The 27,304-nt window shown below is 36.6% G+C and overlaps 1 protein-coding gene across 1 annotated transcript in view; it reads right to left on the bottom strand.

Moving 5' to 3' along the window:
* The window catches only part of PDIA5 (protein disulfide isomerase family A member 5), a 241,481-nt gene that overhangs the window by 34,451 nt on the left and 179,726 nt on the right, over positions 1-27,304 (bottom strand). The window contains exons 12-15 of the mRNA XM_081938793.1: positions 20,269-20,339; positions 18,451-18,614; positions 16,003-16,133; positions 1,043-1,113 (exon numbers count right to left, since the gene is read on the bottom strand). Of these exons, the coding sequence (XP_081794919.1) occupies positions 1,043-1,113; positions 16,003-16,133; positions 18,451-18,614; positions 20,269-20,339 (437 nt within the window). The remainder of the gene's footprint in view (positions 1-1,042; positions 1,114-16,002; positions 16,134-18,450; positions 18,615-20,268; positions 20,340-27,304) is intronic.

The following is a 27,304-nucleotide window of genomic DNA, read 5'->3' as shown; positions in this document are numbered from 1 at the left end:
GTACTGTAAGGAGCCCCGGATCGATCCTGAATGGAGGAGTGGAATGTCTGCCAATTTGAACTGAGGGAACGGAATGTGAGGCAATTGGCAGTTGGAACAGAATTCTTTTCAGGTGGGAGGGGGAGTAGAATGACTAACTCCTTAGCATCAGAGAGTGTTAATATAAGACAACTGGCAGCTGGAACAGAGTTCTTTTCAGGTGGGGAGGTGGAGTAGAACTCCTTAGCATCAGAGAGTGTTAATTACTGTATAACAAATGCTAATGATCTGATGGTAATTTCAAAAAAATCCTTTCTTAGCAAGTGCCTAGAAACCAAGAGGAACATATGTTCCAAATTTCAAGTTTGTAGGTTTTACGGTTCTGGAAATTTAGTGATGAGTGAGTGGTATTTGGCTTATATATATATATAGACATCTATGCAAAGATACACCCACCTACTAAACCTAGATCAGGAATTCCATGGTTCACTTTCCCCAAAGTAACTTCCCTCAACATTTTCTCATAGGGCAATACTCCTAGACCTCACCTATTAAACCCTACAACTAGATCTGTCATTTTGCAATGATCTTTCTGAACATTGATTAGTGCACCATGGGACTGTTGAAGATGATCATGCTATCTACATTATGTGTTAGAAGACCATTCTCAGAAAATAATTGAGCCTTTTCCACAATCTGAATCTAGCCAAGCAATATTCTCAATCTAATGACCAGTCTCATCTTAAAACTGAAAAACAGTAGGCCTCTTTTAATAATAGAACCAGTGGTAACACTCACAACAAGCTGCTCTGGGGGATTTCTTACATATTTATGTTTCTTTTTGTTAAATCCTACACAAAGAGATTAAACTGCACTTCACTTCAAGTTGAGATTGCTTCAAGACAAAATACCCCCTTCTCCACTAACCCCATTTAACTGGAAGAAATCAAGAAGAAGGGCAAAGTGGGAAATTATTCATATGTTTCTCAAAGCAGAGAAAGTAAACAATAGACCAAATAAGCTGGAATTACTATGAAAAACTCCAAAATGACTGCAGAGTTACCTTACGATCTTCTTTAAAGAGTTCTGCTGCTGTTGTGAAATGTGGAATTGAGTTCTTACAATGTGGACACCCTGTGGGATAAAGAAAGACAGCGATAAGCCGCATGCGAAGTGTTTGGCAATAAAAAGCCAGATCAGATATTCACAGCAAGTTCGAAAGCTAAGAAATACCACATTTATCTTCCTATGGATGAGTCAGATGTTTTTATTCATTATTTTTTATTAAATTTCACCACAAGGTGACTCTGTTTGTGCATAATTATCATACTATTTACATACCATGGTAATATCACTTGTAGCAGCAAACGTATACAAGCTCATATCATACCATTCTTAAAATTCAGGCCTGTTTACCCAAAACAAGCCAAATAGTGATCCATTTCACAGATCACAAAAATTGTGAAAAGATTTTAATTTGACTTCAGCAGTAGCCAACACCTACCTACATAATTGTCCTATCTTATATCAGTGCACAACAAAGCAGACTGGAACAGGAACACTGTTTTATTTACTTCGCATAGTTGTTCTGAGATTAGTTCTAAGTAAGAAAGAGGGGGAAATAGCACAAAGAGGAAGGAAGTAGAAGATAAAAGGAAGAACAAACAGGATGGAAGTCAGGCAAAATCATAAAGCAACTGGACAGGGAAATCTTGCTCCTAAGTATTTTTAATGTTTTTAGTATTGTTATTGTTGTTCTTAGTATATTTCATTGTAATATATTTTTTCAATTGTAAGCCACCCAGAGTCATTGAATGAGATGGGTGGCTCCAGAAAATGAATGAATGAAAAGTTCTGTTTGATAAGTTCATCAGACAAGCATTCCTACCTTTTGCCCCAAAATATAATCTTAAAGCTGATCTTCAATACACCCATTGTCTACAGTAAGATCTTCTATTTTCATCTTATGAGATTTTCTTTCTTTTCAATAACTTCTGAATGCAAAGTAACTCTCTTCAATACTGTAACCATGTTTTTATAGTCAAGTAAAATTCTGCCTATGCCTTGATGTACTGAGAAGTAGAAAGCTGTACCTAAATTTTTGGACAATAGGCAAAGAAGAGTTCTCGTAACATAATGGATAGAATTCACATTTAACCAGGGAATAATTAATTCCCTTTCGCACAGAAGAGTTATGTGAGCAAAATGTAAAAAGATCAGAGCTGTTTTAGCGACTATATAAACTGATGTGGGAGAAGATGGAACCCTAAAATCTATAGCACGAAAAGGAGCTCAACATCTTTCCACAGGCAAGTATCTTTTCACAATAAGTAAACATACAGCAAATTTAGTATTAAGGCACTAGAATGAAGTAAATCAGTGGTTAGTTATCCTTGGTTCCATAAAACAAAAGTTTAAATTAGATTTGAGTTCAAATAACATTTCACATTATTCATTCATACATGCATATTAGAGAACCATTGCAGTGTAGTCAGAGGTGGGTTGCTACTGGTTCGCAGTGGTTTGGGCGAACCGGTAGTGGAACGTTGGCCTAGGTCGCATAACCAGCAGCAACCCAGGCTGGCCACGCCTCCGAACTGGTTCCCCGGTCACCGTTGCCATTGCCGGCATGTTTTTTTCCTTTTTTTAATGTTCTGCGCATGCGCAGAACTATTTACAGACAACTGCGCACGCACGAAGCTAAGCACGCATGAAGGGAACCGGCAGTAATTCCGGCAGCAACCCACCCCTGAGTGTAGTGCAGTGGTTAAGCTGTAGGACTAGGAGCCAGATTCTAGTTTCACCTTTGGCCACAGAAGCTTACCACTGTAGGTAATTCACCTTACAAGGTCGTTATGGGGGAAAATAGGAAGAGAAGGCATAATGTATGCTACCTGGAGCTCCCACACAAAAGACAGAATATAAATTTCTCTCTCTTGCACGTGCCTACATACACACCTATCATTCTTTTCCTTTTCAGGATATATTTGTTAACATATTATTGGAAAATACATATTGCACAGTACTATTATTTGAGAGCATGTGAGCTTGCAAGTAGGAATCTGATTAATGACCTTAAGAAGTCCCGCAGGGCTCCAGAAGCAGGCGTCCTGCCCTACCATTAGCAGCAAACAATCAGAGAACAAAACTTAGAGGATTGTTTGCAGCATAGTCTTAGTCTCTGAAATGTGGATAAAAGTATTTTTCAAGAACAGAGTTTTTCCTCCATTCACCCATTGCTTAAACTGAATTTCATGATTCAGTCAACAATGTATTCTTGAAGGAAATTAGTGGAAAACTGGTTTTGCAGATCATGTCTAACTGATCCATAAATAAATTTATAATGAAACCATTGGGGAGATGGAAGAAAATCAATTAGAAGGCAGGAGATTCTAGGCGTATCAGCAGATTAAAAAGCAAATGCACTGCAACACAGAACATAGTCTTTAAACTTTTCTTTCCATTGTCTAATTTCTTAAATTATCATTTTCTCCCTTTTGTTATTTTATTTTACTTAACAAAACCAGGCTTTATTATTCTAATTGTTAAATATTTTTCTCATTTTTCTACTGCCAAGACCTTAATAAACCTTTTACATAGTCCTTTCCAACATTCAGTCCAGTGCTTAAAAGCCTGTCCCTCGGATTTCAGGTCTAAACTGAACTAAAGAGATATGAGGCTTTTTTAAAATTATTATTTTAGGCTGCATTGTTATATGAACTGGAATCAATGAAGAATTGCTTTTTATTATTTCATTAACTGAACTGGTAGAACTTTAAAGTGGAACTAGGGTAAAATATTAATGAAAAATCAAATTGCTAACTTTGCTTTGAATTTAGGCACCTAAATCTAATAAAGCCAATAAATAGTTGGGGGTATCATATCTAGTACTTTATCTGATAATTCACACCATACTGTTCTTTTAAGACTTGTGTTACAGTTCACTGTTCAAATTGTACTCCTTGCTTGCTAGCAATTGATATGTACCTTTCATTTATAGACTGTCTCTCTCGTCAGGAATTGAGAGAGGAGAGTTACACACCTTCCATAATCCACCCGAACTACTCAACTAATTAGCAAGGAACCAAATGAAGGAAAATGGATTGATGCAATTCTCCTTTCCCCCCATGGTTTTAACTTGAGTGGAAGAAAAGCCATTGGATAAAAAAGCAATTAGAAAGACTTCATGGAACATCCTAATAGTATCCTAATAGTACCTCTGAGCCACAGATAAACCAAATTGTATATTTCCTGGAATAGGTATAGCTACTAATTGGATAATTTATATATTGCTCAAGAAATGTACAAAATGCAAGCAACAGAAGCACATCTTCCAAGGTCTTTTAAAGAAAACATTTTTGTTGTTCAGATGCTCAGCTGTTTCTGAATCTTTATGACCCAATAAACATCATTTCAGCAAGACCGTTTGTCAGTAATGGCTTCTTTGAGTTCTTGCAAACTCATGCTCATAGCACTAGTGATTGCTTTTAGTCATCTGTTATCAGCTTTAGGATTGGTTGCCTTTGATCATTCCAATCATTGTAATCTTGCGTTCACATTATGGGCCATGATATCTAAGCTTTAACTTCAGCAAGTATCATGCACAATTGTCTCATCTACAGGATATGTGAGGAATATTCCTGATGACAGGCTGCCAGCTATATTATATTATTTCTGTAAACTTTTCTTAACCTACAGATGTAAGAAACAAGGATGATTTTTTTAAATGGAGCCTTATTTAACTGCAGTAAGAACAGAGCCAGTATGCAGCACTATCATGATTCTACCTTCAACTTTCAGAAGAAAGGAAAATTGGCTGGAATTGAAAAATTGCATCCATCTCTCTCTCCCTCCCTTCCTCTCTCTCTCTCACCCCACTCCCCTGCTGTCAGTTCTTTCGTGGCCTTTCCACTACACATTTTCTTTCTTCCTCTTCATTGAACTCATTGATACAAGAGCAATAGAATTAACTCTTTAGAGCACATATTTAATCCAGAAATTTTCTTCAATGTTTTAGGTGAAAAATAAACATTTTATCATTCAAGATCTCCTAGCCACAGCTTTAAAAGCTAATGGGCATTAATTGAATTTTGGATATCCTTCCAAACAGGAAGATATGAATCCTGTGCTGAACTCTCAAGGAGCAAGAAGTTATCAGAAAATAACTAAGAAGAATCACATCATTGGACTAATTGAACTTTGTCTATTACAATTACCAAGTCCAACCAATGGGAAGAAACTCAATTTAATCATTTACTTTTTTAAAGTTCAGGCAAGCTCAGAATCCATTACAGATGCGATTTCCATTCCTCCAACAGCAGATTCCATTTTCACAAGCCTTCATCCAATATCACATTTTAAACAATGTTTAAACAAAAAATCTTCAGAGTAATATTCTTAAATGTCTCTATCAATTTGATATGAAGACCATTTCAATATTTTTAAGAGAACAAGATCTGACAATATAGTAGATGAATCTCCTGCCCAAAGAAAATTAGCTTCAGTGTTTGGTGCTGTTTATGAAGGCTGATTTCTGATCTTCTATGACTAAACCCTCATGCAAGCAAATTATTCATACTAAGTACTTAAACATGTACAAGCATTGATCAAGGGAACACATATAAATCAATCAGGCACACCATTTTAATTCTATGGTTGCATGAAATTCCAGTGACTTTACAGCTATGTAAAATATAAACAGCAAACACATACACAGAGGGGACTATATGCAATCCTCATGCAAACAAATTATTCATACTAAGTACTTAAACATGTACAAGCATTGAGCAAGGGAACACATATAAATACAATGAGGCACACCATTTTAATTCTATGGTTGCATGAAATTCCAGTGACTTTACAGCTATGTAAAATATAAAAGCAAACACATATACAGAGGGGGACTGTATATGCAACATTTCAGCACAAATGGCAGTATTCATTAATAAATATAAGCGACTCTTATGTCTGGAGATAAAAACTGGCACAATGGGAGACTGGATATTATGAAGATTACTATAATAGTTTCAGTTCTCCATGTGAAATGCACTAGCACTATATTTTTATGGGTGATTTGCAAAGAAAAATTGAATTTCATATAGCTATGAGATAATCCTCTTTCAACCAATGTGTCTTAAACTTGCAGGTTTAATCACAGCCTAAACAACTAAGCACTAAAATCTGAATGAGGGACTGTTTGGGATCTGGGCACAGCAAATATATTAATGCTAGAAGTACTAGACTAAGTAAGCCTTCTAAATCGATGATTAATTTTTGAACGGAAAACAGATGGGAAGAAAAAAAAACCCCACCCATTCCCTATCTAATGTGACTTCGACTCTGATTTTTTGCACTGTTTTCTTGGATCCTGGTTAAAACCCATGGTTCTAGAGTTTCAATCTTTTAGGTACAGTTGTCCAAGATGTCACCTACATTTTTATAGTTTTCTTCCCATTATTTAGCTTACAGGTCTTTTGGGTATGTCTGAAAAGATATGTGTTTATTTTTATTTATTTATTTTATTCATTTATATCCTGCCTTTATTGGAATATCATCTTGGAGGGTTAAGAGGGTAGCCTGTCACATAGCATCTAATTTCGGAGAATTTTTTGATAGAACATTCAGGATCTCATATTAAGACCATATTTACCAAAAACAAAGCAGAACAAAACAACTCTAACCTTGGGAATTACAACACATGCAACATTTGGTGCAATGAATACATATTTTTCTTCCTTATTGCTGACAAACAACCAAAATATGAAGACTTGTAATTCTGTTTTCTCTATTTACTCCCTCTTAATGAGTGTAAAACTAATCATTGAACTATCCAACTTCGATAATGCTATACTATGTCTTTTCCCTCCATGTTTCATAAGCGCCATATCTCCTTTTTTCATCTTTTACATTTTAAAATCAATATGGTAGTCCTTATGCATATTAAACTATAGTAAATTGTATTTATCATGGAGGAAATTACAATTATATAAAATAAATGTGTAAAGCTCTTGGAACTCCACTGGTTTTCCAAATTCATCATTCCCCACTGCTTAATATGCGTTACCAATTTCATGTCATTTCTGAATTGGAGTAAGTTTTGGGTTAATAAATAATAAATCCTCAAGTTTAGAACTAAGAAATTTCTGCAGTTGTGCAATATATTTATTGTTGTAGGTCCTGACCAATTGAAATCCAGGGTTACTCAGTATTATAAGGACAGTCTGATTATTTGAACAAGGAAGGTTGTACTTCATATTTAAAAAAAAATACTGCCAATATTTTAATCTGAAATATGCTTCCTGGAAAACAAACAAAACATGAGAAAACATAAAGCCCATCTCAAGTAATTATCAGACAATAAATCACTGAGTATATATTCAATTCCAAGCATCTACAAGATATGTATAACATAACATAGATAAATGCCTTCAGTACTGTGTGCATGTACGTGTGAGGCCTATCAGAACAATAGATATATTTTATTCAGAATATTTTAGGCTGTTCTGCTCTCCAAGTCACTCGTTCTCTATTGTAAAAAACAAATTAATTCAAAAAAGATGCAATTTTCTAAATCCCATCTAAGTCATTCACTTCCTTTCCACAAATCCCTTTCATGCAGTCTGCTATGGAAGTAAAGCTATTAGATTGTTATCTACTGTGAAAGGAACATACATGGTACAGCAACTGCCAAGATATTTTCCATCTTCTTACTTTGTTTAGAAACAAGACTCTGTCACAGGAGCTATCAAAACCTGCAGTATGCTTATTCTAAGTGCTCCCGGAGTTCAGAAAGGGCACAGTGGGAACTGTATTAACAGCTCTGCCATGCACTTGCTATTTAAATGTTGTTTTATTTTCATACTTGAATAAATGGCAAAAACCAAGATCCTAAATCTAGATTCTGCTCCATAGTGGCCACACTGAAGACAATTACTGCTATGAAAAGGATATCTTCGTGAACAGGACTCGAGTTCTACATAATCTAAGAGTGAAGACAAACTAGATCTCAGGACGGAGTCACCAAGATTCAGAATCAATAATCTGAAACAGGCAAGAAGATAATTGGACGGTGCAGCTTATGCCTGAAAGAAGAATAGTGTAAACATGGAACAGGTGCATTCCCGTCTCAACGCTAACAAAAGCCTAAGAGTCCATTGACCTGAAAGGGTGAGGCCTAAAAATACTTAGAATGAGATCCTAAAGTTCAGACAAATAAAACTATCTCTATATATTTGATTTTTTCTTCTTCTCCGCAATAAAGAACTACTCTAACAATATTGAGTTCTTAAAAGTTTCTACTGTTAATTAGCTTCTGAATGCCGAGAACTTCTGGAAACATAAAGATTTAGAGTTATGGCTGGCCTGAGGCCTGACAGAATTTAAAGCAATATGTTAAAGCTCAGTGGCATTAAACTTGGTGGCCTTATAATTAGGCAGAATATGCTAATGTAGAAGCATATTATTCAATGGAAAATTATATCCCTCCATGGCAAATTGTTAAAACGACTGCCGAAGAGAGACATTCACGTAACCACACACGAAAGGCAATATTTTTAGCAATGAAAGCCGATTCAAAATTTTAGTAAAGATTTATAAAAGAAATCTTGTTATACAGAAGTTAGAACCTTTGGCCAATGTCCCTTTAGATTTTACCATCACAGTTCAAAAGCACATCTTTCTATATACATTACCTGCTTTGCTACTTCTGAAGCTCATTCAGCTGACATATAACTTGGAGTAAGAGTAATATTTAAGAAAAGTAGCTCCCATAGAATAAATAAATTGTTTGGACAAAAAGAATGGGGGACAAATGAGAAGAAAATCACTTCACAGATACCTTGATGTCTCTTTCTCCCAACAGTAATTACAGTGCTCAATGGAAATGCCGGTTTTGCCCAGAATCAGAAGAAATTAGCCAAAGGCAGACCATTGAATACTTAAGGATTATTACAAAGTTTCAGGGATTGCATGAGATAATTAGATATGGGCCCCATGAAAAAATCCATTTCACATCAGCCAGGTGAATTATCTGAAGGTAAAGGCTCCTCTGGGAAATGAAATTTGTTGCGAAGCCCTATTTATTTTGGCCTGTTTGATAATTAATGAGATCTTAGATAGCCATCTTACTTTCAAATTAAATTGAGTCATACTCTGTTACCAAAATATGACTATATGGACTATTGGACTATTTAAAATGCAAGGCAATATAAGCTGCTGCTCTTTAGAACGAAAAAGCAAAAACATTAGACTTAAATACTATTTTTCATTATTTATTATAATACACTTGAATTAAAAAATCAGTATGTCCTTCATTTTCAGTTCATTGATTCTTTGATTAATGGTGTAAAGGGTAAGAAAGATGACCTTGATGGAAAAATAGAGATTCTGTTGCCAAGGAAACAAGGACTAAAGCATTTTTTAAGTTCAGAACATTCAGATAATGCTTGGAAGCATTCTTACATAACCTTTCATGGATTGGCACAGTCCATCTTATATTCTGCCATCTTTTCATGAAAGACTGACTAATGCTTTGTTGAACTCAAGGTACAGTATGCCTGTGGCATTCCTATGGTATGGTAGTCAATCTGATCCTTTTAATAAAAAAGAATCAGATTCGTTTGGCATGACTTGTTTTTCATAAATTCATACTGGGTTTCAATATGCATGTAATTGTTTTTTCTAAGAATTTGTGAACCAGCAACCTAATAATCCATTTTTGATTTTGTCTGGCATCAACATGAAATAAAGACCAATTTTCTTGGTAAAACAGCCAATTAGAATTCATTAGACGACTTGTTTAGCATGGATTAAAACAAGACAGAAAACTAAGATTTCTTATTACTTATTATGAAAGAATGTCTCATCATACCCAACTAATTGCCTTATTTATCAGTACTATAGGTAATTCTCCCTGTCTCTTTCTCCCTCCTTTTAGCATTTGAAATCCCCTTTCTCCCCTCCCCGATTGTGTGTTTATAAAATATTTCTTTCTCAAAGTGATAATCAACAGAACTACAATGTCAAGATTAAGAGAAATAATCATTCCTCTATATTCTGTTTGGCTAGACCACATAAAAATATTGTGTACAGTTCTATACACTGTATTTTAGGAAGAACATTGACAAATTGATCCATGCATAGAGGACAGCAACAGAGATTAAAGGGCGCCTGAATGGGAAAAAATATAGATATGATTCGCCTAGAATATAGAAAACCACTGGAAAATTATTAGTTACCTTCTATTAGCTAAAGGCTATCAAATAGAAGATAGGGTAGACTTGTTTAGTGTTACTTCAGATTGCATGATAAAAAACAATAGATTTACATTGTAGTGAAAGAGATGTCAAATGAACATCAGGATTAAATTCATAATTGTAATAGGTTTCAACAATGTAAATATTGCCTCTGGATTTGGTAAATTCATCTTCACTTCAAGATTTGAAACAGTGGCTAGATTGCAGTATGTCAGAGATGATCTAGTAGTACTGAACCAGGCAGGGATTAGTTAAGCGGTTTAATGATTGATCAATTGATTATATTAAGGCCTAGCACAATGTCAACTGACAAATGGATAAAACAGGTGCGAATATATCAAAGTACAGAACAAAATGCATTCAGATAAATGAATTATCTTTACATATGACACCAATTTGTTGTATGTACAAGCTCTAAGTTAAACAACTTTTACTATAAATGTGGACGTTTTGCTGGCTACATACTAATAGTACCCTGAAGGTAGGGAAATCTGTTGTTAAAGTCCCAATAGGTTATTTTGTCAAGTAAAGACTCTAAATACCGGGTTTTGGTTGAGGCATATAATTGATATTCAAATAACACAATGTATTTTATATCTGGGGCTCCACATATATATTTTCTCTCATTGTATGTTTTTAACATTAGCATGGAGTCTAGCAACTCAAATCTTATTCTATTAAAGTCTGTTCTTTGATACTCCATCAAGCCCACCATCAGGTATATTTGGAATGACATTTTGTTTCTGGCCAACTCTTTTAAAGAATATATACCACAAACTTATTGATTAAAGGCAAATAATCAACTGTGACTTTTTAAATTTATTGCTTATCTATTGAAGGCTCGATTTAAGATGACAGCCCCTAGCTGACTATGCTGATCTCAAAGAACTAAATGGCATTGGGGGATCAAGAAGAAGTCCCAAGATTGGAACTTGGAAAAATAAATAAGAGCTCATTACCCTCAGGCTTTTAAGCCTTGCTCGTTAGACTTGGTATCTTCCATAGTGCTACTTCCTATGCCATAACTGATTCATATCTAGCTGTTTGAGAGAGAGAGGGATATGATACAGTGATTAAGAGTGCTGTCTAGAAAATAGAAGAAACAAGAACTAACTCATTAATAGGCTGGTATAGTAGCTCATCCCAAGGAGCTATTTTTAAATGTCCCTAGAAAGCAATGAGAAAGCACAAGATTCTAATATATCGGCATCAGTGTATCTTATCCTATCCCCTACTCTTTCAAAACCAGGTCAAAACAGACTCATCATCTCCAAACTCAGGAACAAAATTCATCATGCAATCATCATGCATCATGCAAGAATTTGGTCAGCTAATAGAATACAGCAATCAACTTTAGAAGAGCGGATATCCTCAAGCTATTGGGGCAAGGTTAGAGGAGAAAATGAATCAGCTAAAATCCTGAATTCTATGCAGCAACATTTGGTTGCAAAGTCTCAGAAAAGAAGTTTGCAGGCACTACTTCTGCAATCTGAAAAAATGAAAGGGATATAAAACTATTTACAAAATAGTTTTCTACAGATTTTCTTGCTTCCCAATTGGGATTTATGAAGATGTAGCAGATAATATAATATCTGCAAAGATGCTTTGCTTAACCAAATGCATTCTTTAAAAAGTTGAACTGTCCACAGTCCACAATCCACAAACAAACCTAATCACATAAGATGTTCCTATGTCTCTGGTGAACACAGAAAGAAAGTTTCTGCTAACAAGCTTCACTAATGCAGGACGTGGTTCAGAACTGAGAAAGAAAATTATTTACCGTATTTTTCAGAGTATAAGACACACCTTTTTTTCTCAAAAAAGAGGCTGAAAATCTGGGTGTGTCTTATACAGGGAATACAGCATTTTTTTTGCCTCCTGACGCCCAGCCCCTTCACCAAAATGGCCGTGCCTAGCCTTAGGGAAGCCATTTTTGTCCCCTCAGCCCCCAACAGCACTCTATAAGCCTCCATAAGGCATGCAATTCTTTTGACAAAAAACGGGCCTGTTTTCACGAAAAAAGGACCATTTTTTTTGCTCTTTTTGCGCCCCTACTTCTCCCTGAGCACTCTGCGAGCCCCCCCCCAGGGCTATTCACGCCTTTTATTTGAAAAATTTTTTTTGGGGAGGTTTGCAGAGTGCAACCCCCCCCCCCTTTTCGGAAAGCTCTTTAGTTAGAGTGATTGATGAGAATTACATTGATCAAGTGCTGTGACAGCAGAAAAAAAGACTTAGGTGCTTCAGGTTGTCAGTGATTTCCTTCTCCAGCACATGGATAAATACACCTGGAAACATCTACCTACCTACCTACCTACTGTATTTCTCTCTCTCTCTCTCCCCCTCTATCTACCTACCTACTTTCTCTCTCCCACCCTACCTACCTACTGTATTTCTCCCTCTCTCTCTATCCCTCTACCTACCTACTCTCTCACCCTCCCTCCCTACCCACTGTATTTCTCTCTCTCTCCTTCTCTCTCTCCCTCTACCTATCTACTTACTATCTCTCTCCTGCCTACCTACTGTATTTCTCTCTCTCTCACCCTCTATCTACCTACCTACCTACTCTCTCCCTCCCTCCCTACAGTATTTATTTCCCTCCCTCCCCATCTACTTACCTACCTATTCTCTCCCTCCCTCCCCACTGTATTTCTCTCTCCCTCCCTCCCTCTATCTACCTACCTATCTACTCTCTCTCTCTCCCTACCTACCTACTGTATTTCTCTCTCTCTCTATCCCTCTACCTACCTACCTACTCCCTCCCTCCCTATTGTATTTCTCTCTCTCTCCCTCTATCTACCTACCTACTTTTTTAAAATTTGCCTCTTCAAAACCTTGGTGCGTCTTATACTCCGGTGCGTTTTATACTCCGAAAAATACGGTAAACCACAATAGCATGGCAGTGTTAGTGGTTCTTCTGTATTAAAACAAAGCAAGTTAGTAATAAATGGTAGGAATAAACACTCCAAGAGCTTCCACGATTGAACAAGTGATAAATAAAGATAATCATATTTTAACAGAAGGCACACAATTATTGGTACACAAGGAGAGCAAATTTCAATGCACAATGATTTGTACTTCTGCTTTTCTTTATAATTATCTCACTGCAAGCTGAGATGTGATTCCCTACAGTGTTTGATTAAGAAAAATTATATATATATGTGTGTGTGTGTGTGTGTGTGTGTGTGTGTGTGTGTGTGTGTTTGTGTTACAACCCCTGGTATGACCCAATATGGGAGGGAGCTCACCCCTCCCTCCTTCTGTCCTTTCGGCTCATCACAGAAAACCATCCAGGCAGAAACCCGTATTTTTATTTTTAATGTTGCCTTTTTATATTTGTGTTGTATTTGTGCTGATAAAATAAAGGGAGACTAGTATAGATCCATTTCGAGCTATTTAGCTCTCATCAGCTAGCCATACCCTTACTGGGATTCGAACCTGGGCTGTATTATACACTAGGCAAGAGTTTTAACCACTATGCCACAGGCTATAAAAAGGCAACATTAAAAATAAAAATATGGGTTTCTGCCTGGATGGTTTTCTGTGATGAGCCGAAAGGACAGAAGGAGGGAGGGGTGAGCTCCCTCCCATATTGGGTCATACCGGGGGTTGTAACACAAACACATACTTATTTCCCTGGCTCAGCTGATAAAGGAGGAGAAGCCTGTGGCATAGTGGTTAAAACTCTTGCCTAGTGTACAGCCCAGGTTCGAATCCCAGTAAGGGTATGGCTAGCTGATGAGAGCTAAATAGCTCGAAATGGATCTATACTAGTCTCCCTTTATTTTATCAGCACAAATACAACATATATATATATATATATATATATATATATATATATATATATATATATATATATATATATATATATATATATATATATATATATATATATATATATATATATATATATATATATATATATATATATATATATATATATATATATATATATATATATATATATATATATATATATATATATATATATATATATATATATATATATATATATATATATATATATATATATATGAGATACAGCACACATGTACCCACTCATCTAAAATTAAACTAAAGCCTTTTGAATGCAATAAATTATTTAAAAAAAACTTGTTCAAATATTTTGTGACTGTAATTAAAAGTATAGATGTTACTAAATGTGATTCAGAAGTCTAATCTTTTATCTCACATGCATTTAGAAACGTGCTCAGCTAATAATTCCTTTTTGGTAGTAATTGTAACCTATCCCTATATATAGGGCAAGACTATTAATATACATTTTTCTTAAAACAGTCCAACTATAATTAAGGAGATGCAGAGCCCTAATATGCTTATTTCTGATATATCAGGGTGAAAACCATAAACCTGAATCTGTGGAGTACCCATTCTAACCTTTAGAAACTAATGAAATGATAGAAGTTAAACAAGTATTTACCTTTCACTAGAGTGAGGATTAAGCTATTCATTATTTCAAGGAGGCAGCACTATGCACCACAAGAGTATGGAAATTAAGTGGGGCTCTCTATCAAAAACCATTGCTGCACCTATTCTAAAATACCCCAGAAATCCTATTCTTGAAATATGAGCTCTTTCTTGTTGTAGAGAACAAACATTTAATCTTCAGCTTATATCCAAAATAAATACATTCATTAATTACCAGTCATATTCCTGCTGCTATCTATCAGCTTAGCCTAGGCGAGGTGATCTGAGGTGGTCTTGGAATTAAGCAGCAGGCATTTAGACAGCCACTCTGGGGAGCCATTTCAGTCATCTGGTTGCTGCTTGTGGGAGGTAGTCTAAGCAGGATGAGGACTGTGGCTTACTGCTGCTATTGTTTTTATTATTGCTGGTGCTGATAAGCAATCCCACATTCCATTTGAGTTTAATTGTGTTTTGTTGTCTTTTTTTTTTTTAGTTTCAGTATACCCATATTTAGGGGTGGGCTGCTGGGGGTTCGCAGGGGTTCAGGAGAACCTCTAGCTAAGATTCTGTGCAGTTCGGAGAACCCCCAAATCCCACTCCTGGTGGCCCAGCCCAGCCCACCCCACTCCTCCCAGGAGTTCCCGCGTGGCCCATTTTGGATGCAAGGGCGCGCACAGAGGCTCGGTAAGGGCAAAAAACAGGCCTTCCGGAATTTCGGGAAGGTCAGAAATGAGCCCATTTCCAGGCTCCAGAAGGCCTCCGGAGTTTGGGAGGCTGTTTTTGTCCTCCCAGCAGCTCAAGGAAAGCGTCTGGAGCCCAGGGAGGGCAAAAACATGTCTCCTGCTGTGGTACAGGAGGCCGACTAGGCCACGCCCACCATGGCCACACCCACCCACCAGGCAGAGAACCCCTTGCTAAAATTTTTGAAGCCCACCCCTGCCCATATTGTTCAATTCACTTCTTCTTGAGATCATGTTCAGGACATCCTGCAGAACCCACCATGGGTGGGGAGGGAGTTATCTATATTAGTTTGGTTAACAGGTTAGTATTCACATTGACAAAAGATTGAGTTCAAGTGTAATTTTGTTGCCAATAAGCAGTGCAAAGCATCCTTTCTCCAAAGCCATGACTCTGTTCCTTTAGCACCTTTGCTGCTGGCATTGTCAGAAAGTGAAAGAGTAACCCAAGATATTCTAACGATGTGCTCTGCCACCCAGCTGTGGTTCCGACTGAACAAAATAAATGAACTGCACTTAACTAATTCAAAAGCACCAGAAAGCCATTTCTCTTTCTGCTGATATTCAGTATAGATGAATGTTCAATATTTTATTGTACAACATCCACTTACATGGAGCATAAAACATTACGAGTGAGTGCTTCTTTTTCTTCAAAAATTCTCGGAAGTCTTCACCTGCAAGATGGATAACACTTGTCTGCTTTTCTTCCCAAGTTGGTTCAGGTGGAGGAGGTGCCTGAGGACTGAGGAGGAAAAAAAAAGAACACATGACAACATTTTTGTAAGCAGTGGCAGACAATATATATTTGTTCCAAATATGCATCCATAATATATAATTATCATATATTCTATTTTTGTTGTACACAATTAATTCAGATATCAAGGCAAAATATGTATTATTACCAAGAGACAAGATTGTACATCTCACATTCCTCCAATATGGGCATAAGTTCCTGGAAACTTGTTTTTTTTAACTGACCACAGTTAATCTAACAAACCAAACTCAACCATAAGTATGTCTTGGCCTTGGGCTAACAACTCTTGAGTTAGGGTCATTTCAAGTAACTGAAAAATAGGACTAATTGTACTCTTTTGAGTACAAATCCATCAAAATGAGAGTTGCTAAAACTAGCTCTCGTTATGAACAGTTCTGATTTACCTTGATATCCTAACTGTAGTGGAATTACAATGTTAAGCTGGCAGATAATTAATTTGATTAATTATTAGAATTATTAATTCATTAATAATTAATTAAGAAGTGCCACTTGCCCTGTATCAGTGGGGATGGAAATATTCCTCTTGTTGTGATTGTGGCACTGATATGCAAACTATTAAATATATTGTGCAAGATTGCCCACAACGAGCATTCTTTGGTTCCCTAGAAGATCTGCATGAAGCAACACCAGTAGTGATCATCACCTGGAATTGGACATCAAGACACTGCCATACCCCCATAGAAGTTTTACTTATAATTACGTGGACTGTGTATATATATTTACTTCTCTTCTGTCATGGTGTCATCAACCACTAAAGAAATAATAACAGGTCAAATTGCAGTGCCTAAAAAGCTATTTCAAAAGCAAACATTAACCTAATTAAGGTATAACAATGCTATCATTTTATGGAAGTGATAACCAGGCAGTTTACTGAAAAACAGATTTAGCCTTTTCTTTTATTATTCCAATATCATCTTCTTTAGGCTTCTATCTTTGTTGCAGTGGAAATGACAGCGCGTTTATATAAACCGGTTGAGATATGAATGTAATTTGAATACAACCGATATGTTAATAGTCCAAAATAACAAACTTTCCATCCCATTCCCAGCTCAGTTCTGGGAGCAATCCAACAACAGTTATTTGATTACCTGTTCTATCACAAACAGGCTTTCCATAGAAACCAAACCTAGCTGAACTAATTCATTCAAGGTATTACCATTGAAGTTTTATGCTCTAAGTTCTTGCATAAAGCTAGTATGATTCCAAATTAATTAAACTGGCTTTAAAGAGGCACAACTAATAAAATAGCCAAATACTATTAATTAAAACTCATATATGAGTGTGTGTGTGTGTGTGTGTGTGTGTGTGTGTGTCGTCTGTCTGTCTGTCTGTCTGTCTGTCTGTCTGTCTGTCTGTCTGTCTATCTATCTATCTATCTATCTATCTATCTATCTATCTATCTATTTATGAATATATACAAATATATCTTAAAGCATGCATTCCAATTAAATGGTTAACATTCTAGCCTTACAAAATAGTTTCCGAAATACATTTGTTTTGTCAATCTGACAAAAATTAATTTTTTTGAGTTTAAGAATTAATAACTTCTTCCAAAATGGCACTTTATATTCTTATACACAGTTTTAATTCATAAATTTACCATTTGTTTAAAAGGGTACAATTTGCTACTGATTGATTAGCAACTTTAATTATGAACAAAGTCAACTAGGATGCCACTACAGTACCAAATATCAACAAAAATACTACTATAAATACCGTAAATATGCCACTGTAACGACGTGAGTTTGACACTCCTGCCTTAGAGGTATGGCCATTCACAAAACAGGCATCTTGCTGTTCTGGGTAACAACACTACAGACTTCTAGTATCACCTAATAAGAATACTCTTCATGGATATATTGTAGTTTTTATGTTTCCTGTTCAATAGTTTCAGTTCCTTTTCTTGGCAAATCCCTCATCCCTGACAAAGTGCATTTTTAATATGTGTCTTTTGGGGAACATATGCAGATGAAATTATTTACTTCACACATGAATTTTCCAGGTGAGTCTGAAGCATCACAAATGCATGTTGGAGTTGAGTGGTCACTCCTTCCCAGCTTATATGCAGCATCTATAGTTTACATCCAAACCACCACCAGATCAATACGGTTGTCTGAAGTGAGAACTGATTTCAAATTTCAGAGCAATACACTCCGTCAACTGTGCAAACTACAGGAATTAGAGTGGAAGAACAAGCAAGCCTATGCTATGTTCCCAGTCTTCCCAAGTAAGAACTAGGAACAACTTAATTATTTCCAAATATTTTATTGTTGAGATCACTTACTTTAATAGCCATTCCACAATTTTACTCTTCGTGCGGAGATGAGGCAAGGTGTATTTCTCTTCTCCATCCTGAAAGAACTTGACGGTTGGAAATCCTGATATGTGAAATTTTTCTGCAACAGCTTTGTTGACAGTTGCATCTACTGCTGCCAAAACACCTGGTTTCTGCAATATAAAGCAACGCCTGTAACGGTATATCCTAAGTTGTAAACAATGCACAAAAAATGGATACTCTGAATTTACTGAGTAGTTATCTACTAGTTATCTACAATTGAGGGATGTAGTGGCTCAGTGGCTAAGATGCTGAGCTTGTTGATCAGAAAGGTCGGCAGTTCAGTGGTTTGAATCCCTAGTGCCACACAATGGAGTGAGCTCCTGTTACTTGTCCTAGCTTCTGCCAACCTAGCAGTTCGAAAGCATGTAAAAATGCAAGTAGAAAAATAGGGACCATCTTTGGTGGGAAAGTAACAGCGTTCTGTAGGCCTTTGACTTTTAGTCATGGCAGCCACATGATTACAGTGACATCTTTGGACAGCGCTGGCTCCTCAGCTTTGAAACGATGAGCATCGCCCACTAGAGTCAGGAATGACTAGCACATATGTGTGAGGGGAACCTTTACTTTTACCTTTACTATCTACAATTTACAATAACTTTAGAAAGCCAATATAAATGCTTTGGAAACGTTCAACTCTGAAGAGTTTTACAAGTTTTGTTATGACAAACACGTTATCCATTCAAGGATAATCCTTTTGTAAAATGTCCAATCAATTAACCAAACATTTGTTTAATTACAGTATTTAATTTAATGCTGTAAAGGGAAGGGGGAAAAAAAACACCAAGAAATAAACATTAAGCCGGTGAATAGCTTCACAGTTAATAGTAGTGATCAAGCCTGAAGAACTTGTGTAATGATAGGCCCTTTTGCTTTGGTTAAAGTAATTTTATGAGCACACTTTTACGTACAGTAAATGCCATTGGAAGATATCTTTCCTGATGGCCTTTTCCAGAATTGCAAAATTTATTACAGATCTTACGATGCACCAAAAGCAATTGCTCAAGTCAAGAGAAGCTTTACAAAATAATAAAATAATCCAGTTTAACCATAATAAAAATGAAGCTAAATACAATAAACAGCACTCAATAAGAAACAATATATCAGTAAGAAACAATGCATCATGTAAAATGTGGAATAAGCTCCATACATGCTCGGATAGGCAAATGCACAAGGGTGCTGTCTCAAATATTGAAATCCCAAAATCTATCCACTTTCTGTCTCAAGCTCTTGAACCATTGGAGAAAGAGAGGTTTACGATAACAAGGAAATGGTATTAAGTGCCTAAGTGAAGCTCTGTTCCTACTTATGGCATGATGAATCTGCATAATTGATCTTCTAGGTACACATACATTCAAATGAAAACCTATGACAATTGCTTAAAGTGAGAAGATTCTCATTAGCATATCTGTAAATGGCAAAAATCCAAGCCAGTGTTTTCTTAAATTTTTTTTTTACATTAAACATTAAATTTGTAATTGATAAGAGAAAACAAAGCAGTTTGATGCAGAATTTGAGCTTTATCATATTATGCACAATACAAGGTTCAATGGCTGAATATAACATGTTTTTTCTGTTTGTGTTTAAACACACAATGTTCTTCTAATAATTTGGCATCACTCATGCATTACCAATGAGATTATACTTTGAAACTATCTTTTTTGCAAACCCTTGGGAAGATGAAATAATTGCAACAAGAACATTTTTATTATTTCAGTTACTTATTATGGATCATTTGAAAATGGAAAGGGAAGGAAATTAGCTTACATCACTGTCTGCATGGAGCATCTCTGCAGCTTTCTCATATTCCGGCTTCATTTTCTTACAATGTCCACACCCTGAAAAGAAAAGTTTAGAAGATTGGGGCTTTTTTAAAAGCAAAAAGTATTGGCCTGCTACATTTAACCAAAATCAGAGTTTTCAAAGAAAGCTGCTTGCTCATCTATGGGGTTAAACAATTTCATCATATTTTAAGAAATGGGCCAGTTCCTGTATAAACATACTATATCATGGATTTGTTTTATTTGTCCTCGATATTGAAACATTTAGAATAATACGATGCGACGTAGAAGTTTTTCTATTTAACTGGAAGGCATGTGCTTTGCTTAAAAATGAAATTTACCATGTCCCTCTGAGAATGGATATCTGACTAGTAGCACCATAATTCTCCAATTTGCAAGTATCTGAAAATTGTATTTCAAATAAAGGCAGGTATTAAAAAACGGTAATGTTATTTATTTCTATTATTGGTTGAAAATTGATAATGGACTTTTTCATTCTGTCTATATGGCATTCTCTCCATAATAGTTCGTATCATTTGAAGATAGGACAGTACAAGTTAAAACAAAAAGAATACCATTCTTAGGACAAATCATGGCTGTCATGAAATTTGTAACAGGAGTTCCTAGTTGAAGCTATTAAACCATACCTTAAACTAGGTTTGAGAGTCAGGACTCAAGGACAGATGCTAGAACAGGCATCCTGAGATACATCTTTACATTAGAGAGTTTATTCCTCTGACATTCACTTGGATACACATGCATGGCTACCTTTCAGCCCAGGGAACTGTACACCAGTGTTGTGATGCAGTGAAAAGTAGGTGGTTGTTTGTTCTCTTTAGTGCTCTTTGTTTTTTACACATTCTTTCTTAGCTCCCATTAACTTCTTTGTCCTATCAGGGTAAATTCACTACACAAGAATTTCCTCTCACTTCATAAATAAATATTCCACAGCATTTTTTTATCCTAATAAATTCTACAGAAAATTTTTACACACATATATTTACCCAGCAGATGTATTTCGAGAGCCTTAAAAATATGTGAAAAGAGAGTAGAAAGGGAATTGTATTATCCTGTCATTCTTCTCAGTTCACTTCAGTAACATCAGAAGACAAGTTGGTCCGTCTGCCTGATTTTCAATCAACTGCATAGGGAAAGTCCCATGTTTTGCCTTATCACATCCTGCTTCTTTTAAAGATTGTTTTGTCTAAAACATTTATATGACCACCCATCTTGAACCAAAATCTGGGTGGTTTACAACCCCAAATAAAAGCAATATATGTCAACACTAAAATATTATACAATAATGGGGTTTGGTTCAGGTGGCTGTTTCCAGAAGGCATGTTGATTTTCTGGGAGGGCAGTAGAATTAGAATCAACACAGTAGTGGAAGCAGAGGCTTTCACTAAAAAACACAGTGCTCTCTTAGGTGAAATGGGGGATGCTACACAAGAAACAAAGGAGGGAGGGGCTGAGGCTCAGCCAGTGGACAGGGGGGGGGGAGGACGCAACAATTAGAAGACTCAGAACACAAAAGTGATTTGAAACATTATTGCAATTGTTGTTACAATGTACCTTTATGGAAGTGATACAAAACAAATGATTGAAACATACTGATGATTTTGTGTTAAACTCAAAACTGCTAATACTTATGTAAATGTTGATATTTTTCTATTTTCGTTTGTAAAAGTTGCAAGACCTGGGGGGGCTTCTCCCCCCCCCCCCCCGCACAATGTAGCTGTCAAAATGTTTTATAACCCTATAATCCCTTTTCCTTGTAAAACTTTTAAAACCAATAAAAATTTGAACATAAAAAAAGAGCTTTATGATGTTCACTTGCTCAACTCTCAAAAAACAACAACACTAAAATAAAAACTTTTAAAAAAAAGATTCGCACTGCAGCTAAATTTTCCCATGCAGCTCACAATTCCGTTTACCTCAGTACATACACAGATCTCCAGAACTGGAGATACATTCCCCCCCCCCCCCTAAAATTACATTTCCAGGGGTTGAGAAAAAAATAAATCTGCTCAGTCATAAAATTGAGCAGAACAAGGATTGTTGACAGAGATAGGAGAAGACATCAAGAAATGAACAAAGGATCTGATAACCAAAGCCTCCTTAAGATAAATCCAGAAATTAACTCCCTAGCAAAACCAATATTCATTAAATATTCTGTTCTTTCAAATATATCAAAGTCTTTGAAATACTATCTTTATTACTTCATAGTATTGCTGACCTCACTACACATTTGATTTCCTATATCCAACCATATGTAAATTTGAATTTGTGGGACTCTGACTTGACCCCACTTTAGGTTTGCTGTGGTTGCTTTGCATAGCATAGTAAACAATATCTGTTTCTACATAATGGTGTGTTGGTCTCTGGTTCAGGAAAATTAGGGGAAATTTATGAGGAAGATTTCTCCTACAAATGCACATTCTGTATTTTTAAAAGAAATTGTTTTAATATAACATTTGATTTGAAAAAGATGTTTGAAATGGGTAATTATTTTGTAGATTTGTAGTGGATGATTCTTGTCTGGAGACCAATAGTTGCCAGAAAACATTTGTCCTATGTTACTTTGTGAAATGAGGTAATGCCCCAAGCAGTTGATTTGCCTTATGGAACAGCTTGCCTCCCAAGGTCAAATTGGCCTCCTCTTTGCTTTAATCTTCCAAAAGGCAGTAAAGATACTGATTTATGCAAGGGAGTGCTACACTGGGGCTGCTAACTTTCGAGTTTATACCTTTGTGAATGTTCTGTTTTATTGTAGAATTGTTCTTACTGATAGTTGATCTTGGAATTTATGTAACTATGAGATATCCAGAGCCCTTGATTGGGAAAACATACAAATTTCAGTAAATAAATAAATTGTGCTGAACCCATCAGCTCCTTGAAATACACCTCAGATGAGGGCAATGAAGCACGTCAGAAGATGATTAGAAAACAGGTGGAGAAAAACTGCTCTTGAATCTGATTATATTTTAGTAATGATTTCTACAGAATATCAAGCTTATTCTATAGCAGTTACGGAAGTGAATAAATATTTTTTACCCTCCACCACTTCAGTCCCTTAGCTCCTCCCATCAGTTTTCCAAAGCAATAGACTTTTATTAAATAACTAAAAAAGAAATTTAAAACAGTCAAATGTAGAACAATGTAAAACTCTCCATATATCCTACCTTCTTTCTCCACACAATTGAACAATTTTATCTTTTCCCCAGAATAATTTTTAAATATCTCAGTTTAATAACATATTTAAAAATATTTATATGTAAATATATTCAGTACTATAATATATTTTACTTGTAAACAAGTAAAATTGCACCATATTTGACAATGTTTCTTCTGATAAAGCATCATAGATAATAGGATATGATTCTTTTAAACTACATTTTGTTCTCTAAATCTTACTTACCCATTAGCTATCTTGATCAATCATTATTTGGATGAATTGTCCTTATTAGTGTCTCTTGCTCTGTTTATTTATTTGTTTGTTAGTTTTATTCCCTTTATTCTCCTTTTACCAGAGTTACCCAGGCTGTTTACATAGCTAAGGCTGGACATGAACCTGGGTCTCCCCAGTCATAATTCAACACCTCATCCACCAGGGGTGGGTTCTGGCAGTCACTACTGCCAGTTTGCTCGTGGTCATGCCACGCGCGTAGTGCAATAAAAATTGCTCTGTGCATGCGCAGAAGCAAAAAACAAGATTGGAGAACCAGTTCAGGGGCATTTAAAGCCTGGGTCACTGCCCGTTGCAGTGACCCAGGCCGCCAAACCACTACTGGTTCAGTCGAACTGGTCTGAACCGGTAGGAACCCAACACTGCTATCCAACTGCTCTCTTCAATTGGTAGAAAAGTGCAGCTATCTTTGACAGCACACATTTTATAAAATACTCTGAAATTTAATTTAATCACATAGTCAAAGGAAGAACACAACAAAAACAGTATTTTTACTTTGTAACTGATTTCCATGCTACCTGTAACAGGTCTGCACTTCATTAGACTGCACTTGTACAACTTACTTCTGAAGTTTGCTAGTGGGGGAGTAAACAAGCATATTTCATTAAAGTTAGGGAAGTGTTATATCAGTATTTTTCTCTTTCATCCCTTGTAACTGGAGTTATATCTCAGCATCTATCAAGATTTGAGAGAACTTGTTTCATGAAGCCAATCTTTCAAGGAAGTCATTTTTCAAATCTTTACTCTTTCCAGACACCTTGTGGATTAAAAAGAAAAAAAAACCTCATCTGTTTTTACTTGTAATTATTGTTAGGGCTTTTGAAAATGAGAATATGTTCACGTGTGTCACCATCTTTCTTGGAACCATAAGCAGGCCATCAGACAACAGAATGAAATAAGCATCTGTTTCATAATTTTAGGGAACACATGTAGCCAACCATTACTCTAGTGTTTGTATGTCAGAGTAGACAAAAGAACAAAGCAAAGCAGAACAGATTGCACCGTCAAGTACTCACCAGATTTATTTATTCATTTATTTATTACATTTGCAGACTGCCTGCTTCTGTTTCAATTCTGGATGCTATACAATATGAAACAACAATAATAAAATGATGCAGAAACCATATGAAACAAACAATTGGAAGAGGAGTATAATTACTGCCAAAACAAATATCCTTCATGAGGGCCACCAACGACACTACTCTAAGATATTGGGGGGGGGGGAGCCAGGTTTTATTTATTTATATTTATTTAATTATCAAATTTAGACAAGTGATTCTGGATGGTTTACAGATTTAAGGGCTCATCTAAACAGGGCTAGTATGAGGGCCATATGATTTCCTTTGAGATTTACACTTCCATCATTCTACCTACTTCGTATTATTCTGTTAACAGCCTATGAAAACACACACACACACACACACACACACACACAATTCTGGCTAGACATGATTAGATCATGAAATGTAAGAGCTTTTCTTTTCTTTTTCAACTTAGATGGTACAAACAAAAGTGGCCCTGGTGATAAAATGTAATAAATAAATATGAACTAGATCACTGGTGGGTAACCTTTTTGGTGCTGAGTGCCCAAAGTGCGCGCACACGCAAATACACCTGCATGTGACCCAATCCCCAAAATGCAATGCGAGTGTTCCCCATGCATGCGCCACGCCCGCGTGCATGCACATGCATTCCCTGTGCATACTCCCGCCAGTGCATGTGCCCCAGTCCCCATTTTGGTTTCCAGGTTGGTGCAGGAGGCTTTTCAGGTCTAAAACAGGGCGCGGGGCCCCCTCGTGATCTCTGCAGTTTCTCCCCAGTGCACCAAGGCTTTCTCCTCCATTCCTGCTTCCCATGCCTTCCCCAATCTCCAGAGTTTCTCCCTGGTGCACCCAGGCTTTCTCCTCCATTCCCTGCCACGCAGAGGCACCTGCAGAGGGTGGAAACTTCGGAGATCAGGGAAGGCACGGGTGGCAGGAATGCAGGAGAAAGCTAGGGTGCAATGGGGAAAGAAAGGTAGGGCGCACTGGGGGGAAACTGCGGAGATCAGGGTAGGTCCCACCCTCACACATGTGCGGCAGAGACCCAAAGACCAGCTGGCCATCGAGAAGCATGCGTGCATATGTAGTGGAGCTGGGCTGGGGTGATGGCTGGCGTGCCTGCAGAGGACTCTGTGTACCACCTGTGGCATGCGTGCCATAGGTTCGCCATCACGGAACTAGATTGTTTTCATTAATTGTTTTCTTCCCATTGCAATAGTGGACAAGGGGAAAAACAACTTTGAAATATAGCTGTTCTGTATTTGGATACTTTGTGCATATTTCCTAGAATCTTTCATTCCTTTATTACTGCATATTAATTTAATTCCCAGAGCAACACCAATGCAATCCAATCCACCTTTCTTTGCTAGTTTATTCCCATCAAGGGTTTTGTTCTGTCAAATATGCTAGGAGGATTTTATAGTTAACTATACAAGACAAATCTCAGAGCTGCCAACTGCTGCATTATGACTCTCTAAACAGTTTTAGATTCCTTGCTGCTAAACTCCTTTTGGTTTTCAAAGAAAACTCTCCAAGAGCATGTTAAACCCAAATGCTTCCCAATAAGCTTGAATAACCAGAGAGGCTTAAAGCTTGACTGTAATTTTTTTTTTCCTGTGAATGATACACATTTTTCAGAGAGATGTCCTTTTGCATTGAAGTGAGAATTGACATAGATTGAAGACTGGACACTTAATGACTGTGGTGTTCACCACAAAAATGTCAGAATTTTTGGTTTGGTTAGATGGGGTGACTTGACTTATGACCAGCATGACTTTTGACAAAAACTCCAGGCTTCGTTATAATCATAAGTTGAACTCAATCTGTAGCAGCAAGGTATGGGAATGATAGAGGCTCAAAGGGGAACATGGAAATGGGACTTCCACTGTGAGTTATGGTAGACTGAAGACGTCTCTGCCAATGAGCAGAGATGATGACCATGGTGTAGAATGAAAGAGTGGCAAAAAGACTGGTCCTCTGAAGCTCTCTAGAGGAGAGAATGGGAGATCACACAGGAGTGCTCTGAATGGCAGCTCCTCATGAGGAGACCATAACACGGCAATCTCCCAAGGGTTTGAGCGCCAGAGGCTGAAGCAGATGATATCTTTATTTTCAGCAGCAGTGGAGCCATTAATAAGGACACCAAACCAGTTGAACTTATTTTCTTACCACATTTGAACATTCATAATGTAACCATTTTAAGAGAGTTAGATGCCTTCAAAATGGACAGTTTAATTTGACACCTGGTGGGTTTTACCTTCTTTAGATTTAAGGAATTTAAACAGAGACTTAAAATTTTAAAATAATATACAATTGGCAAAAAACAAAAAAGGGGGGAGGGGGAAGGGGTGATTTAGGAGAGTTTGAAGCAGATTGGGAGAACATGGAGATTGGAATAATGGGTGATTGTTTTTTGCTGTAAGGTCTGAAAAACAAGACTATCATTAAAATATGCTTGTGAGAAATGACTGAAATAAACTAAATCCATATTAGGAACTTAGTCTTAATGAAGTTGG

This window comes from Natrix helvetica, assembly GCF_964273705.1.
Source record: "Natrix helvetica genome assembly, chromosome: 1".
In the NCBI taxonomy this organism is placed as follows: Eukaryota; Metazoa; Chordata; class Lepidosauria; order Squamata; family Natricidae; genus Natrix; species Natrix helvetica.
This window is presented reverse-complemented; position numbering and strand designations above follow the sequence as displayed.